The sequence below is a fragment of the Loxodonta africana genome, chromosome 14, assembly GCF_030014295.1.
Source record: "Loxodonta africana isolate mLoxAfr1 chromosome 14, mLoxAfr1.hap2, whole genome shotgun sequence".
Classification (NCBI taxonomy): Eukaryota; Metazoa; Chordata; class Mammalia; order Proboscidea; family Elephantidae; genus Loxodonta; species Loxodonta africana.
Genome location: NC_087355.1, coordinates 67,239,178 through 67,258,393, shown reverse-complemented (window position 1 = coordinate 67,258,393; position 19,216 = coordinate 67,239,178). Strand labels below are relative to the sequence as shown.

Genomic DNA, 19,216 nt, shown 5'->3' with positions numbered 1-19,216 from the left:
TGATGAAAATGAACTTGACTTGCCAACCCAACATATTATAAACAGAGGCGAGCGCAGAGGCTCATCAACACTCTAACTGCATTTTAAAGTAACAGGAAGGAAAATAAGCATTGGAATGGAGACATTAACATCAATATTTAAAGATAGGATAGTGTTCAACCTGCCCATCCAGAAAAGTACAATTGCTCATTTAGGAGTTCTTTAACACCACACCTTGGTCTTGAACTCAGCCTCATAGATAGATTCAAAAAGCCCAGGAGGATCAAAAGTATTCTTCAAACCAGTGGTCAGGCACGTTCAATCGTTTTTACCTTCCCCCCTTGAAATTAATCCTATATACTAGTCTCGTGTACAGCCAAGTAGTGTAACATACTATTTTGCTGAATGTGACACATTGTTTCCCAGACTTCAGTCATTTGCATATAACTTTCGTGATTTTTATCACATCCACATGCCAACTGTCTCATAGCCACTTAATATTTTCTTTGAATAAATTCGGGTTTTACCCTTAGCTTTTTCCTAAATGAAAATATTTGAAGTGAAAATATTTGATGTGCTAGTTTATTCTCTAACACATATTAAAAAATAAAAAAAATTATGGTCCAAGTGACTTTTTAAATCATCCATCTTACCACCAGTGTACATTTTTCACACTTTCTAAAATGCTGGTCCAGATGGTTAGGGCAAGAGTTTAAGTGTCAGTCATGTGTGGTCTGTCAGTTACTGGCTGTGTGGTCTTGGACAAGTAACTTAACCTGTTTGAGCCTGAGTTTCCTTATCTATGGAGTCCATGGGTGGTACAATCAGTTAAGTGTTGGAGGTATAGTAATGGCATTTAATGTATAATACGTTGCATATAGCAAGCACTCAAGAAATATTTATCGTTAGTCAAGCCAGGCTATTTAAAATCCCCCTTTGTAGAAGGTATGTGAATCAGGCCCGAGAATTGCTGGTTAGCTAGGAAGAGAGACTGGTTTTACAGAAGTCAACTAGTATGTTTCCTACCCTAGAGAGTCTAAATTGGGGCAAGCAAGTAGAGCATATCCAAATCTAAATCTATGACCAGAGAGGTATGGTGAGACCTGGGAGGACAAAACCTAAATATCAAGTCCAAAGGCAGGAGTGGGGTCAAAACCCAAAGACAAAAAGAGTCAGGAATCCAAAAGCAACTAGTTAGGAAAAGAAACACATTTGGAAGCATCGACATGGGCTACAATAACTACTAAGAAACCTGTTAGTATAACAGAGGTCACCGGGATAGCCAAACCAGTCTGTGAACATGTTGAGCTCACCTGTAGATCTATAGTGGCACTGTCCAATATGGTAGCCACCAGCTATATATGGCTGTTTGAATTTAAATTAAAATCCAAGTCTTCAGTGGCACTAGACACATTTCAAATGCTCAACAACCATATTATATTCTATAATATAGAACATGTTCCTAATAACAGAGTTCTATTGGACAGCACTGGTCTTCTAGAATGCCAATGCTCATAGATTTCCATGGCCAGAATGAGAAAATACAAGGAGTGATCTATGTTCCGGTCCACCCTATGTTAACAAAACAACCTGTGTTCACGAAAGAGCTTTGACCAACGGTATCAGAAAGGGTTGAGTGTAAAAGTTTATACAGACTAATGACAAGTACGCAGCCAAGGGTACATGTTTCCAAGTATAGCTCTGTTAAGGCACTGGCAAAAGTATGCTCTGATAACATTGCGAACTCTTTGTTTCTATTTATTGACTCATCTCTCTCTGAATGTTCAAGGTTAGGCAATTCAAAACACTTTTGATGAGAAATTGTTTGTTTTGAAATTAGAACATCCCATCATTCTAAGCTTGGAAAGTCAAAATCCACAGCTGTCAATCTGCAAACCAGGGTCTGGGTCTAGCGGCTCCTTTCAGTAAACATGGGCCATGTGGTCATCTTCTGCCACCTTCACTCTGCCCTCAGGTCTCCTTCACATTGAATTTCTCAACCAGTGTGAATCTTCTTCTTCCGTCCTCCTCCTTCTACTTTTCCTCCTCCTCCTTTTCCCCTCCCCCTCCTTGTTTTCTTCTCCTTTTTCTTTTCTTTCTCTTTCTCCTCTCCTCCTCCTCCTTCTTCTTTTTATATAATTGAACAAGCTAATCAGCTAAGCCATTCTCTGGTGCATGCTAAGTGGTGTGGTGTGAGTAAGGAAACCCATATTCTGTTCCCAAATCTGCTGTAAGAAGCGCTTCGATCTCCGCAACTCCCTTAGGCTCTCTGTGCCTTACTTTGCAATGTGGCAGAAGTCTTACCCCTGTCCTCTCTCCCAGGAATACAGAGTAATTCAGTGGAGAATATCAAGGCTGTTACCCTGGAGGAGAAGGGATTGTTAAAGGGATACTCATGTTCCTATTGTCTAGTAGGAGTAGAGTTAGTGCAATTTAGCTGCCTATTATTTGAATTAATGTTGATAAGACACATCTCAACACAGAGGCTTGTTTTAGTCTGTGCACCAGAGATGTGCCTCTAAGGAATTTCTAGACAAGGTTTTGCTTTGTACCTTCCATTTTTACCCTTGTTCCGACTGCACTACTAATCTGCTGTTATATGCTCAGTCAGCAAACTGTACCTATTCGATGCCATCCAAATGTCAACTGTTTGGAGGGAGGCTTCGATGACAACCACAAGGAGAAGAGACTGAGCAGAAAACTGGTCAGGTCAATTAAGAGGTGAGCAGCATCTGTGACGACAGCAAGACTCCCAGCAACGTGTCCACCTGGGGGATGCAGAATGTTACACGGGGTTAAGACTCACAAAACTTTAGAACAGAAAGGACTTTTAAAGTTTATTTAATCCACCCTTCTTCCAAATATGACGAGTAAAGAAACTAAGACCCAGAAGGTGGGTAGGATCTGAACATGTAGACATTTCAAGGGAAAGGCCATTCCTCGTAGAGCAGAGGTTCAGATATTGGGAAGTGTGAGAGTCACATTTGGAGAACATCCCAGTTAGACTGGGCCACAAGGATGCATAATAAAGGAATATAGGAAGATGAAGCTGGAAATGTATATGCCATGTTCAAAGGCCGAGAATCTAGACTTTTGTCTATAAAACAGAGTTCATAACCTGGCCCACATATGTGTTTTTATTTGACTTGCAATCCTACCATCATTTTCACCACTTCGTTTTGTTTTATTAATTTGTTATCCACTTGGCCACTAAGGAAACCCTGGTGGAATAAGTGCTATGGCTGCTAACCAAAAGGTTGGTAGTTCAAATCCACCAGGTGCTCCTTGGAAACTCTACTGTGTCCTGTAGGGTCGCTATGTGTCGGAATCAACTTGACAGCAATGGCCAATGGGTTACCTAGCTCCTAAACCTTTGAGTTTGCGATCACTGTTGTAAATAGTGTGGAGCAGAAAGAAGAAAGGACGAATACCTCCCAATGGGCTTTTTGAGTGCAACAACAATTCAAGCTACGTAAGTCTTGCCTTACTTTTCTCTCCATTTGGTGTGCTCTCCCTATTTTTCTCTAATTCTTTTTTGAGAAAATACCTCCAGCCTTGTTATGGATTGAATTGTGCTCCCAAAAAATATGTGTTGTAAATCCTAACCCATATTCCTGTGGATGTAATCCCATTTGGGAATAGGGTGTTCTTTGTTATATTAATGAGGCCGTACCAGTGTAGGGTGGCTTAAGCCAGTCACTTTTGAGATATAAAAGCAGCAAATTAGCCAGAGAAGAAAGGAAGCACAAATAGGGGAAGAGTGATGACACGTGGTGATCACCAAGGAACAAAGGAAGACAAGCTAAAAGGGGCAGATCTTCCCCCTGAGCAGACAGAGCCTTCCCCTAGAGCCAATGCCCTGAATTCTGACCCCTGGTGGCACAAGTTTCAGTGCTCAGCTGCTAACCAAAAGGTTGGAGGTTCAAACCCACCCAGCCACTTTGCAGGAGAAAGACCTGATCTTTCCATAAAGATTACAGCCAAGAAAACCTTATAGGGCAGTTCTGCTCTGTCGCATTGGGCCACTATGAGTCGAAAATGGACTCGACGGCACCTAGCAATAACAAAAACAGCCTCCTAAAGTGTAAGAAAATAAACATCTGTTCTTTAAAGCCACCTCCTTGTATTTCTGTTATAGCAGCACTAGATAACTAGGCTGAACCTCCAAAGTAGAAGTCAAAGAAACCCTGTTTGTTCTTTCCCTAACCAAACTTGTTGTTGGAGAGCAATAACCTTTATTGCTCTTACTACAGCTTGCCAGCAAAGAGCTTTTGCTGACTGATTCATCTTCCCAGCAACTGTTTATTGCCTTGTGTGCCGTCAAGCGATGGGCACTGTCAGTCACCAGACCCTCCATCATCAGGCTTACCTTGTCTTGCCTAATGATTACAAAAAATTACATATATGGCTCATAATTGCAATAACCCCCACAGACCGCTGGCTCTAAATGTAGTTAATAACTGGTTTGTCAAAGTTTAATGGTCTGAAGCAAAGTAGTCTTCAAGCTTTTTACTGAGCTGTCAGCGCAAAAATCGGAATGATTCATGAGACAAAAAGCAACATTTTGCTAACAAATCAGCTGTCCTTCCAATTATCCTCTAGTGTTGCTCTACCTGCCAGGCTTGGGCCTGATGATAAAGCTGTGTTAATCCTGCATTATTTCTTGCCCAGAGAATGGCTACATGTAGATAAGCAGCCTGCCGTGGTCTCAGCAATGACTGATGGTGACAATTCCACGGTGCCGGGCTGAAAATGTGGCCTAAGTCAAGGAAATGAAGCCTTATAGGGTTTGTTCAACAGGCTCAGCTTAGTCAGCAGGAAATCAAGAAAGAAAAAGAGCTTGCTTTGGAGGGAGCATGTTAATATGGAAGGCACATGGAACTGAGAACCATTTTGCAACCATCAGGGCTACTTACTAGAACGATCCAGAAAACTGTGGCCAATCATGCTGACTCCTGTGGAGCAAATTGTTTGTAAGAGGTAGTTTGCAACTAAATTTGCGTTTGCTTCTGAAAGCATGGGGTATTCTTGACAATTAATTCAATCATTCAGCCAGTATTATTGAGCCCTTACCATGCTGGGTACCCAGGGCAAGATACACAAAGATAAATCACAGTCCCTCTCCGTAATGATCTCGCTGTCTAAAACTCACTATACTAAAGCTATGTATGATGGACTAGGGTGTCAGAGAGCCATTCTTGCTGGGAACATAGAGGAACTTTTTAGAAAAGAGAGAGGCAGGAACTAGTAAGAAAAGAGTTTTTCAGGAAGAGTGAAGTACACGAGCAAAAACACAGAAATGAAAGAACATGGCATCTTTGAGGAAAGGCAGAGGGGCGGAGTATTGGGGGAATAACGGGTAATAAGACTGGAAACCTGGATTGGGGGCCCTTGGTGTTGGGTTTTATATGTTAGGCCAAGGAATCTGAATGTTATTCCATGGTCTAAGGAGATCTACTTAAGATTTTGAGAGACACCTTTCCAGCAATTTGGATGATGATTTGGAGGAAGGAGAAGCTAGAGGTTAAGAGGCTACTGTAATGGTCTCCAGGAAATTATGACGGAGGCATGAACTAAGGTAGTTACAGATGCATTTCTGGATTTCTTGGCAAGACATGAAGAGCAGTGCCCTTGTAACAAGACAGGAGAGGAACAGAAAGGACTAAGTCTTGGAAATAGACCCTACCTATAAAATAGGGTCGCTATGAGTCAGAATCGACTCGATGGCACTGGGTTTGGTTTTTTTTTGTTGTTGTCGTTTAGGGCGTGTGGGATGAAGGTGATAACAGGAAGGGAAGCGAGCCATTAGGACTGTGTCTCATATTCACAAATCACCCCAGATCTAGACAGTCGATATTAAGACCAAATGATGTTTTCCATGGAGTACAGATACATACTGACAAAAGTAAAAGAAGTAAATATTCACTTGACAACATTAATGTTGTGCACAATTACTGTACTACACTTTTGTAGACTATTAATTCATATTTTAAAAATTCTTTAATTACCTTAAGAATAACATTATTATAACATTATTATTACATGCTGTTGAATCAATTTTTGACTCATAACGACCCATGTGACAGAGTAGAGAACTACCCCATAGAATTTTCTAGGCTGTAATCTTTACCGAAGCAGCTCTATAGGTCTTTTCTCCCACAGAGCCCCTGGGTGGGTTCAAACTGCCAACCTTTCAGCTAGCAGCTGAGCACTTAACCATTGCACCACCAGGGCTCCTTATACTATATCTTATGCAAAAGACACATTGAGTTGTTATTTAACGTGTATTTAAAATATTCCACAATTTTTATTGGCACGTTTTTACATTTCTTCCATTTTTAATATTAGGAACCTCAAAAAAATATAAGTGACATAAACTGTTGGGACACTCTGGGTCTAGCACAAGGTAAGTACCCCTAACAGTAAAGCTTGTGGTTATGCCACCCCTTAGTTATACCTTTCTCTCACTAAGAGAGTGGCATTAAGAACTTTTCCCTTCTGAGATAGTTAACGTTTTCCCCAGCCTACTCCCCGGCTCTGTATTTTAGTCTAGTGATCTGGAGTTTCCTCCATCATTACTTAACTCTAAATAGTCCTGCTTCAGGTGCCTCTCCTGGAACACTACACATTTTTTCTACTAATGGCCATACTTAAGCATATTTTTCCGAGTTATCATGTCTGTATGTTTATCTTTTGAAAGAAAGATACTTATTTACATCTGCACTGTAACTCCTCTTTATGGTTTTTCTACAGTTAGGAATGTTTAAAGCAATCAGCAAGAGTTACATTTCAATAGGTTCAAAGGCCCCTTAACAGTGGATGCATTGATGCTTACAGCCTTCTTTTGTTCCTTCCTCTAATCTACTCTGCACCCTATGGCCAATTATCTCTCTCTGAGCACAGCTCTCTGACCTGCCTCACCCCAGTTCTAAACATCAATTACTACTCAAGGCCTACAGAATGAATTCAGATTCCCCAGCTGAGTCTTCAAGCCCTTCTTGCCAGTACCTACAATTCTAGATTTCACCCCACCCCCTACCCACACCACTGCCTTAGATAGATAGGCCATCAGATTTTAATTATTATACATAATTATTAATAATGATGTAAAAATCCTAAAGAAAACATTAGTGACTTAGATTCAGCAAAGCATTAAAAGAATAGCCCACCCTGGTGAGGTTCAGAGGCACCATAGTGACAGCCTAGGAACACGAGCCCTACAAACCAGACTGCCAGCCACTTACAGGTATGTTACCTTAGCAGAATTACTTTACTTTTTGTACTTCAGGTTCCTTGTCTGTAAAGTGAGATTAGTAATAGAACCTACCTCCTAGGTATTGCATCGGGATTAGGTAGGTAATACATGGGAAACACTCATCAACTTCCCGACATACTCTTGTTAGTTGTTGTCACGTTGATTCCGACTCATGGTGACCCCATATGTGCAAAGTGAAACTGCTCCATAGGATTTTCTTGTCTGTAGCCTTAATGGAAGCAGGACACTAGGCCTTTTCTTCCGTGGTACCACTGGGTAGATTTGAACCACTAACCTTTAGGTTACCAGTCAATTCAAACAATCTGTGCCACCTAGGAACATTTGGAAACCCTGGTGGTGTAGTGGTTAAGTGCTACGGCTGCTAACCTAAAGGTTGGCAGTTCAAATCTGCCAGGCGCTCCTAGGAAACTCTATGGGGCAGTTCTACTCTGTCCTATAGGGTCGCTATGGGTCAAAATCGACTCAACAGCAATGGGTTTGGTTTTTTTTTTTTTTTTTTAGGAACCTTTAGTTCCTGGCATAAACCAAAAAAAAAAATCCATTGCTGTGGAGTCTATTCCAGCTCATAGTGACCCTACATAAATCATGAGTATAAGTTCCTGGAATAAGACCCATTGCATTCAAGCTGATTCTCTCTATCATCATAATGCCAGTCATGCAAAGATTGTATTAGAGAATCTCTTAATAATCTCTTAATATTATACATCCCAATGATGAATCAAAAATTAAAAAAAAAATACATTTAAAAGAAAGTGTATTTCACAAAAATCAACATTCATCCTTAATTATTTGTTAATTTTTTTTAAAAGCCTAAGACTAGGAAATATTTCATTAACATAATTTAAAAATACTTAAATCCTCAGGTAACATTTTGCTTAACAGGTAAATAGTTAAGTGTAAGATATTTTTAGCACAGGAAATTATTAAATATGATAAAAATATGAAACAGAGAGAAGAGATGTAACTATTAAAAATTAAGAGGAATATATGTTTTGGCACAAAAGTGGGTTATCTCCTGAGTTGCAAAGAGGGATGAGATACAAGGAAAATGAACTAAAAACCTTTAGAAGGGACAATAATTCAAGTACATTGTTGAGTACAAGAATGAATACGCTAAAATCAAAACTTTACAGAATACATGGAGTAACTATCTAGAAAATAGGTCATGTGAAAAGAAAGACCCCATTCACCCCTGGAAAGAATAAGCCAAACATATAAAATAACCAGAAATAACTCTGACGAGAAATAGGCCGTCCATGTTTTCCAACAAACAAAAACCACAAAACTTATCTGAGAGATATAGAAGACATGAATAAATGGATAAATAACTTTATTTATATGCCAATAAAAAATCATAATTAGATTTTAAAGGGTGCTGAACAAAATGATTCTCATGTTTAATTAGGATAATATTCGGGGATAAATAGCCATTATGTCACCTTTTCTATTCAACAAATAATAATGAGGAGAGACCAACAGACATTATAACATATAAATGTACATTAATTAGGTTAAGTATGTCACTGGCAGAAGACTAGAAACACAGATCAATAAAGCACCTTAGGACTAGAGCCTATTACTTACAAATAATTGATAAATGATAAAAAAGAAAGATCAAAAATCAATGGGGGACAGAATTGCTATTCCATAAATGATGCTGAAGTTTTCGTTAGCTGTTTAGAAAAAGATTTTTTAGTCCTTAGAACATGCAATATATGATTTCAGACTGACTTAAAAACTAAATGCGAAAAATTGAGCAAAAAGAAACAAAATATCTGTTCACTACATGAGGAAGGATTACTAAGCACGAAAGTGGTAAAATAGTAAAAGAAAATCACATCAAAATGAAAATTTTGATAAAATGACCGATGTAAGATATAAAACTTTTCAAAGTCAAGCCAAAAATTAAACAAAATTGAAATACAAGTGACAAACTGGAAAAGTATTGATAACAAACACGACAAAGGTTTAACATCCTAACTACATGAAGAGCTCCCAGAGATCAATATAGAGAATTAGAAGGTTCTCTTAAAAAATTAACAACAGGTAATAAAAGGCAAAGAGAAAATGCATTGACAGAGGAAAATACAATCACTAGTAAACATACAGAAAATAACAGTAACAACTAAATAAATAGATATTAAAATAAATCTTCTTTGTCCATATACTAACAAAGGTTCTGAAAAATTTAAATAAACTTTGGCAAAGATTTGGAGACTGACTCTTTCTCCTGCAGAGCTGGTGGACGTATGAATTGTTTCAAACTGTCTGGATAGCAGTTAGGCAATCTGCATCAAAAAGCACTGAGAAATATTTATGCCTTTCAACCGATTATTTTCTCTTTTAGGAATCTTTTCAAAAGGAATAACCAGCAAGGCAGGCAGAGTTTTATTCAAGGTTTTTCATTGTATCATTGTCCATAAGCAGGAAAAAACTCCCTAAATTTCTAACAATACAGAGATGGTTATGTAACTCACAGTGGAGCACGCTATAGAATATTGTTCAGGCAACAAAAATGTTTTTGAAGGGTATTTAATGGCATGGTCAAAAGCATTCAGTATGCTCTCAATCATGTAAAAAACTATGGAATATGAGTAGAAAATACATTGTATGAAAATACTCCATACGCAGTGGGAGGTCATCGGTCAATAGTGATGAAATTTATTTTGTTTCCCTCTGCTTTCCAAGTAGTCAACAACAAGCTACTTTTACTTTCTAATTACAGGAAACACGAAAGCTTCGATTAAAAGAAGAACTTAGGTGACCTTCTTGTAATGCTGCAGAGTTTGGTTTGTTTGTTTAATCAGAGAAGTCTTTTGGAGAAGTACTCACCCACGACCTCCGCAATCATGAAAACCAAGCATACTGCTGAAGCAGCACAGAGCTTCCACTTGGCGTGGCCCTGTTCCTTTACCCTGTTCTCAGTGGCCTTGAAGTTGTTGTGACAGTGATAGAAGGCTCCTGTCTCCAGCTCCTCTGGCTTCTCTCCAGGACATTGATCGTTATTCAGGGGCGTCTGTCGGAGTCCCGCCCTGTAGATGGGTTTGACAGAAGAAAGAAATGAACATCGTTGCAAACAAACACCTCCCTGGCAGCTCTACCCATTCTTAGAACCACTGTTAGGACATTTGCGAACTAGCTACGAAATTAAAATCCACAGCTCCTTCAACAGGCAAGAAAGTTCCTACCACTAAAAGTTTGGCTGTTATACAATCAGGCTGTTATTCAGTCTATAGGACTGGTGATTGAGAGACGTCAAAGAAGAAAGAGAAAGGAAGCAGATACACCTTGATATATTTCCTTCCCAGTTAATTAACAATGAAAATTTGGGGGGCACTGAGCCCTCATGGCTCAGTGGTTAAAAGCTCGGCTGCTCAAAGGGTCGGCAGTTTGAACCCACCAGCCACTCCTTAGAAACTCTATGGGGCAGTTCTACTCTGTCCGATAGGGTCCCTGTGAATCAGAATCAGCTCGATGGCAGTGGGTATGGGTGCTACCAATAAGAGAGGTTGTCGTTAGCAGCTGTTGAGATCCCCCCCAATGGCGACCCTATGCACAATGGAACAAAATGCTGCCCGATTCTGGGGGTTGCAATCCATAGGGTTTTCGCTGGCCGATTTCAGAAGTAGAACATCAGGCCCGTTTTTCTAGCCTGTCTTAGTCCAGAAGTTCCACTGAAACTCGTTCAGCATCATGGCAACAATCAAGTCTTCACCAAGAGTTGGGTGGTGGCTGTGCATAAGATGCATTGGCCGGAATTCAACCCAGGTCCCCACAAGGAAAGAGACATTTCTAACACTGAACCACCACTGCCCCCATTTAAAAAAAAAAAAAAAAAGTGGGGAGAGGATTTAGAATGTGCATTTACCAGCCAGCTTGAGGATTTAAATATCCAGGATTGTATGCCTTCACTCTCCCTTTCTTCCCCACGGCAACATCATTACTAGCTCCTAGTACTTTTTGTTGCTGAGTCCATAAGGACCCTCAGACCTTCTTAACACAGCTTTGCAGGCAATCTCTACCAACCAATTGAAGTTATAATAATATTAGAAACCTATTTATTCTTCCTGAAACAATATATATCGGTTCCGCTCAAATGTTACTTAAAGTCATCCAGAGATTATAGGATGTCAGAGCTGGAATTGACACCTTCGAATTGTGGTGTTGGTGAAGAATATCGAATATACCATGAACTGCCAAAAGAACGAACAAATCTGTCTCAGAAGAAGTACAGCCAGAACGCTCCTTAGCAGCAAGGATGGCGGAGGCTACTTTGGACGTGTTATCAGGGGTATCAGTCCTTGGAGAAGGATATCAAGGTAAAGTAGAGGGTCAGCGAAAAGAAGGAAGACCCTCAGCAAGATGGATTGACACAGTGGCTGCAACAATGGGCTCAAGCATAACAACGATTGTGAGGACTGCACAGGGTTAGGCAGAGTTTCATTCTATTGTACATGGGGTCTCTATGAGCTGGAACTAACTCAGGGGCATCTAACAACAACAGCTAAAGAGCTTGCTGATTTTTTTGAAGAAGGAACTATTTTGTTTTTGTTGTTTCGTTTCTCTATTTTTCCATTTAAATTTTTCCACTCTACTATTTATTATTTCCTTTTCTTTTTTCAGTCTTAGGTGGAAAGTTAAGGTATTGATTCGATAGCTTTCTTTTTTAAAAAATGTAGACATTTTCAGCTTTATATTTTCCTCTAAGCACTGCATCCCATAAGTTTCACTGTTGTGTTTTCATTTTCATTCACCTTAAAATATTTTCTAGTTTTCCTTTTGATTTCTTCTTTGACTCATTAGTTATTTAAGAGTGTATTGTTTAATTTCCATTTTTTTGAGAATTTTCCAGATTCTCTTCTGTTATTGATTTCTAATTTAATTCCATTACAGCCAGAGAACATACGTTGTATGGTTGCAATCATTTTATAGGTATTGAGGCTTTTTGTGTGGGTGTGTCCTAAATAAATTCTCCAGTCCAATAAACATGGTCTATTCTGGAGAATGTTCCATGCACACTTAAGAAGAATGTGTATTTTGCTGTTATTGGATGAAGTGTTCTGTATATGCTTGTTAGGTATTGTTGGTTAATAACGTTGCTCAGACCTTTTATATCCCACTGATTTTCTGCCTCGTTTTTCTACCCATTACCGAAAGTGAGATATTGAAGTCTCTAACTGTTATTGCTGGAACGTCAATTTCTCCCTTCAAATCTGTCAGTTTTTGCTTCATGTATTTCAGGGCTCTCTTATTAGGTCCGTATATGTTTATACTTGTTATAGCTTCCTGTTAGATTGTACCTTTTATCATTATAAAATATCCCTCTTTACCTTTAGTAACTTCTTTTTGTTTTTAAGCATCTTTTGTCTGATATTAGTATAGGCACTTTAGCTCTCTTTTGATCCATGTATATCAATATACACTGTCTTTTATAATTACCTACCTAATTTACCTTTACTGGTACACTTTGTTTTTGTGTTAATTCACATTACTGTATAGTGTCAATTGCTTTCAGCCTAAAGAATTTCCTTTAGTATTATTTGTAAGCCGGCCTGCTAGCAACAAATTCCCTCAGTTTTTGTTTATCTGGGAATGTCTTCATTTAACCTTCACTAAAAAAAAAAAAAAAAAAAAAATTTTTTTTTTTTTGGAAGGTAGTTTTGCTAGTCATCAGATTCTTGGTTGCTGGTTTTATCTTTTATTTTTTTCTTTTCCCACTTTGAATATGACATCTCACTGCCTCATGGCCTCTTTTGTTTCTGAGACAAAGGATGTCCTTGTACATGATAAACCTTTTTTCTCTTGCTGTTTTTAAGATTTTCTCCTTGCTTTAAGTCCAGCATTTTGACCATGATGTGTTAGGGTGTGGATTTCTTTGCTTTGATTCTACTTAGAGTTTGTAGATCTTCTTGGATATGTAGATTAATATTTTTATTAAATTTTGGAAGTTTTCGGCCCTTATTTCTTTGAATATTTTTGGCTCTTTTTCTCTCTTTTCTCACCTTCTGATATTCCCATTACATGTGTATCAGCAGGCTCAATGGTATACCACATTTTGTTGAGGCTCTGTTCATTTTTCTTTCTCTATGTTCTTTGTATTGCTTAATCTCTAGTGATCTATCTTCAAGATTGCTGATTCTTCTGTCAGCTCAAATCGACTTTTGAACTCTTCTAGCGATTTTTTTCATTTTTGTTATTTTACTTTTCAACTCCAGAATTTTCATTTTGTCCCTTTTTTTTAATATAGGTTCTATATCTTTAATGATATTCTTTATGTGATGAGACATCATACCTCATCACATTCATTTAATTCCTTAAACATGATTTCTTTTAGTTCTTTGAACATATTTATTATAGCTGCCTTGAAGTATTTGTCTGCTATGTCTGATATCTGGGCCCTCTGAAAGGAAGTTCCTATTGCCTGCCCTTTTTACTTTGTATGGGCCACAATTTTTTGTTTTTGTGCATGTCTTGTAATATTTTGTAGAAAACTGAACATTTAAGATAATGTATTGTAACAATTTTGGGTACTGATCTCCCTCAGGTCTTGTTTTTGGTGCTGTTGTTGTTTACTTGTTTGTTTAGTGACTTATCTGGGCCATGTAAGTGGGGTCCATTTCCCTGGTTTCCTCTGTAGTGTACAGCCTCTGTTGTTGTTCCTCAGAAAGTACGTTTTTGGGCACATGCACAGTCACCCTTACCCATCCCCCCCTTAGTGATGATAGTGGTTTTAGACACGTTCTCTTTGCCTATTTCTTTTGTCTCATTGGTAAATATCTGGTTGTTCTGACTGTATTGGTATCACACCCAACTGTTAAGAAGAAAAACCTATTGCCATCGAGTCAATTCCAACTCATAGCAACCCAACTGTTAGCCTCCACTAATTTCTTGCTGGTTTCTTTATTGTTTTCAACAATTCTGAGAGCCCTAAGTTGTTCTACAAACTGTTCCAATTAAAGTTGGACTGCTTTACAAGGGTAATCTTTGAGGCCAGTCTTTTCAGCTTGCTCCAGCTCCAGGAAGACTCTTATTAGCTGTCTCTTTCCCTCATTTTCTCTGTTAAACTTCTAGTTGGTCTACCATTTCACTTGTTTTATCATAGTTGGAACAGTCTCCTCTTAATTGCTCAGCACTAAAATATTCATTGTTTTTAGTAGTGCACTAGGCTTGAAATCCCCCCAAACTTTCTTCTAAATAAACTTCTATCTGTCTGCAAAGTAAACGTCTAGCTGGTGTACCATCAATTCCTTAGAGAGAACGGCATAACTCTCTGGTCTTATAGCTTTTCTGTCTTGCTGGGCAAAAACTCTGTGCCACTGCAGCAGAAGTGGGGAAATGGGCTGTGGCCAATTTCTCTGGAAGTAACACTCCTGCTCTGCAAGAAGGGTGCCGGGCAGGTATAGTAGCCCTTGGTCTTCTTGGTTTGCACTTTCTGGCATAGAATTCCTGCCCTGCAAGTGAGCTGGGGCCCTGATGTCCCTAGAGTAGAGATTCTGCCCTAAACAAGGGGACTGGATGGTAGAAGTGTGTCCCAGTCCTTGTAGCCATGTCTACATGAAATAGAACTTCTGAAACACAGAGCTGGGAGGATAAAGGATTACAGCAGCCTGTCCCTCTGGAGGTGAAGTCATAGCTCTTGACTGACAGCTAGGGTGAAAGGCTGTCTGTCTTTTTGACTGCACCTGCTCAGAGGATGGGGAGTAGGTAATTTAGTGAGTTGTGGCTCAAATGCCACAGACTTTCTTCTTACTGAAATTTAGGAGGCTTTGTTAAATATATGGCTCTCAATTTGCTGTATGACCTTAAGACAACCCCACAGGTTTTAAAGAGCTTTATTATTATTATTTTTAATAATTTCCATCAGTTAAATGGTTGTTTTGTTGGGGAGAGATTCCATTAAGCTACTCATACCACCATTCTGAAAGTCTCTTCCGCCATCACTTTTAGTGCTTCATACTGAAAAGAAATTCTAGTAGCTTCTCCCCATTCCTTCACTCCTCTGGGATCTTTTAAATATAGGTATGACTTAGGAAAAGGAGAAACCAAACACCTTCCATTCCACTCTAAGAAAACCATAAGGAATGTGTAGATCAACTTCACGAAAGTGTCTTTTTGCTACCATGAGTCCAAAGCACGGGAAATCACATCATTGAAATGGGGATAGGGTAGAAAGGAAAAAGGTGAGAGGCTACGGGGTAGTGTTCATGGCATCTACAGGGCTCAATGGAAGTACTCCACATGGTAACTTAATGTGTAAAGATGATTTCCAACAATTCCTGTCATGCCTGTATGTACATGCCATCAAGAGGAAGATTCTATTTCCCCATTCCTTGAATCTGAGCCTTGGGACTTGTTTTAATTAATCAAATGTGGTAAAACTGATGCTGTTCCAATTCTGGGTTTATGCTTTCTGAGTCCTTCAGCTCCCACTTTCACTCTCTTACTACTCTGAAGTGTCATCTAAAGATGTCCAAGCTATCCCAGTGGAATGAGAGACCACACAGAGAAATTCCACGGGAAGAAGAACGAAGACCCCAGCCAACAGCCAGCATGAACACCTCACACGTGTGAGTGAAGCCATCTTGAACCTTCCAGCCCAGGCCAGCCTCCAGCAGACTGCAATCTCGTGAACAAACCCAGATGACTTCACATGGAACCCTGTCCAAAATCTTGACCCACAGAATCAAGAGTAATAAAATGGTGATTTCAGCTACTAAGTTTTGCTGTAGTTTGTTAAAAGCAATAAATAAATGAAACACTCCTTTTGTGGAATTAGGTCATAAAGTTGCCTGCAGGTTAAGTTTCTTAAATGGAGTCCCTAGGTCATTCAAACAATTAAGCATTCAAATACTAGCTGAAACATTGACAGTTCAAACCCACTCAGAGGCACTTTGGAAGACAGGGCTGGCAATCTGCTTCTGAAATGTCATAGCCTTGAAAGCCCTATGAAGCAGCTCTACTCTGCACACATGGGGCTGCCATGAGTCTGAATCGACAACTGCAACCGACAACAACAGTTAGTAGCAATTTAAATAAAAAGCTGATGATGAGTAGATAAAAGTGGTTGTTGCCATATATTGTAGAGTCTATTCCTACTCACAGTGCCCTATATGACAGAGTAGAACTGCCCCATAGTTTCCCAGGCTGTAATCTTTATGGGAACAGATCACCAGGTCTTTTCTCCCATGGAGCCACTAGTAGGTTCAAACTGCTGACGTGCTGGTTAGCAGCCAAGCACTTAATCATTGTGCCATGAGGGCTTCTTAGATAAAAGAGGAGGGAGAGGAGGGAAGAAATATCAGTGGACAAAATTATTTATGAAATAGAACTATCTATGAAATGAAGGAGCCCTGTTGACGCAATGGTTACACACTAGGCTGCTAACCGAGAGGTTAGTTGTTAGAACCCACCAGCCATGCCACAAGAGAAAAGATCTGGCAATCTGCTTTCATAAAGATTACATAAAGATTCATAAAGATTACGGCCTTGGAAACCCTATGGGGCAGTTCTACTCTGTCCTACAATGTTGCTATGAGTGGGAATCGACTTGACAGTAGTAGGTTTGGTTTTTTGGTTTGATGTCTATGAAATAGAAAAAAAAAAAAAAAACCATGAGAAAGGAGGTCAAGGCAGGTGAGGGAAGGAAGTGAACCAGTGAGGACACCAAGATATCTATGGCCTCAGGAGGAAATAGATCAAGGGGTCAGGAAACAGTACAACAGTACGGTGTAAATGTGTGTGATGAGGTGGTAGAGGGGAAAAGGAGACACTACATTAACAAAGACAGGGCATGGATCCAGATCCCAGCACAGCCACAGTTAACCATCTGACCCCAAGAAAGGCATTTATTCTCTCTGGCATTCAGTTTCCTAACAGTAAAATGAGGGATCTGAATAAATAATCTCTTCCAGATTTAACTTTTTTTTTAAAGAAAAATGAATTTGACAGTTTTCATCAGCATTCTGTCCCGAAAACCATACCCATTATGAAGTGAATGATATCTGTAACTAGAAATAGTTGACTTTATTTCTGTATCAAAATGTTAAAAGAACATTTTAATGAGAAGGGATATACTGTTATTTCAATAATGGAGATTATCCATTAATATTATCCATAGTATTAGCAATTCATGATCCAAAATTTCTGCTTGACCTAGCATGAGATTTTGTTAATATTTACGATCTCTAATATTTTCAAAGATAAGTAATTCTGTAATGTGAGATAATAGGTGTTTTAGAGCCTTTATTATACATTTTTAAGCAAAGTTACAAATTTCCCAAGAAAAAGTCTCTCTGTGGTCACTCAAATACATGATACTATCAAATACAATGTTGCTGCCCTTTAGAATATGACTTTGTTTCCATGAAACCAACAAAAACAGTTACGCACATAGCTAATGGGTAAGTAATCTCTCATATTCTGCTCCCAATATAAATTCGTTGCAGAGTTTTATTTATTCATCGATATGTACTCAGTGTGTTCCTCTTTGCTTCCCACTTGGCATGAGCCACTTTCAGCTCCTCAAACATACCAAGCACTTACTCTTCCATGTTTACTTTTTTACCATGTAATTCTCTCAGCCTGGAAAATCACCCTATGCTCTATGGAGGTTTCCCTAACCCTACTCTCACGGCTTTTTATTTTAGCTCTCAACCTAGCCATCATTCTTCTGAAATAGCATTCTCTGATGCCCAAAGTTCAGGTGAAATCCAGGTTCTGTTACAGTATTCTCATTGAACACCCCCAGCATTACAAGGAAATGCTCTATTATAATTGCCTAGTTTCTTCTGGGACCCTAAACTTCAGGAAGACAGAGATCTAGGACTGGGAATATTTTCTTCTGCATTAGATATTCAACACTTAGCACAACTATGTTCAATCAATAATTGTTAAATAAATACAAATAAATTAATAAAATAATTGCAGGTGGCACTATGGGACACATTAAAAGGAACTAGAACTCTACAGAACATTTAAATCAGCTACCCTGTGAGGCAGTTCTACTCTGCCGTATAGGGTCTCTATGAGTCGGAATAGACTCGACAGCAACAGGTTTGGTTTGTTTTTGTTGTTGTTGTTATACTTATTGTATATGTGCATACTGACTGGTATTTTATGATTAAGAAAACAGCAAGTAATTTTAAGATCAATTAACCACGATTTTCCCATATAGTTGAAAAACCTATTTTTAAAAAATATAATTTAATACAATTTACTGCCTATCTTAACAGAGAAGAGAAAGGAAAACATATTAGCATGTATGTGTATATTTTATCAAAAAAGAAACTACAGAGAAAAAACACATTAATCAACTGTTTCCTTCAGGTACTTAGAATATTCGAGAAATCAAATCAACGGCATAGGGCTTTGCGTTTTTCAGGACATAAATTTGAAGACTCAGTCAACAACTCATAAAATTTTACAAAATGCCCTGAAGTTGCAAAGCAGAAGTTTCAAATTCCGAAGCAGTGGCTTCTAGGAATTTCTTGAATATACAAAGCACAGAAAATTGTGAGGCAGATATAGATGTCCGTTACCTGTCCAGCGTGAAGGCATACATCTTGGTGGCCTTGTCATTCACCAGATAAGTTCTTTCAAGAAACTCCATGGCAGTCAGGATAAGAGCTTTTGTTGTTTTAACTCATTGCCCAGTTGGGAAGCCAAGGAGCACCACAATTATTCACAGGCTTTTACAGATAAAAAATAAAAAGTCCTTAAAGCACAATAAAAATTATTTAAAAAAAAAATAAAAAGTCTTCTAGGACACAAAATAACAAGCTTCCTACAACAGTGTCTGGTAGGTCTGCTAAAATTTTTACAGACTCTTTGAAGTATCACCTGGCCTCATTCTCTCACCCACAGAGACTCCTTTCCTGGGAAGATTTGTAGGTGGGTTGGATGAAGTGTGTGTGAGTATGTGTGTGTGTGTGTGAGCGTGTGTATGTGTTTCCCATGCTACCT

At 38.8% G+C, this 19,216-nt stretch overlaps 1 protein-coding gene across 1 annotated transcript in view; it reads right to left on the bottom strand.

Annotated features, from left to right (window-relative positions):
* The window catches only part of SLC30A8 (solute carrier family 30 member 8), a 37,336-nt gene extending 18,473 nt beyond the window's left edge, over positions 1–18,863 (bottom strand). Inside the window, exons 1-3 of the mRNA XM_003408276.2 lie at positions 18,793–18,863; positions 10,088–10,287; positions 2,601–2,747 (exon numbers count right to left, since the gene is read on the bottom strand). Coding sequence (XP_003408324.1) covers positions 2,601–2,747; positions 10,088–10,287; positions 18,793–18,863 — 418 coding nt within the window. The remainder of the gene's footprint in view (positions 1–2,600; positions 2,748–10,087; positions 10,288–18,792) is intronic.
* Between the last annotated feature and the right edge of the window lie 353 nt (positions 18,864–19,216).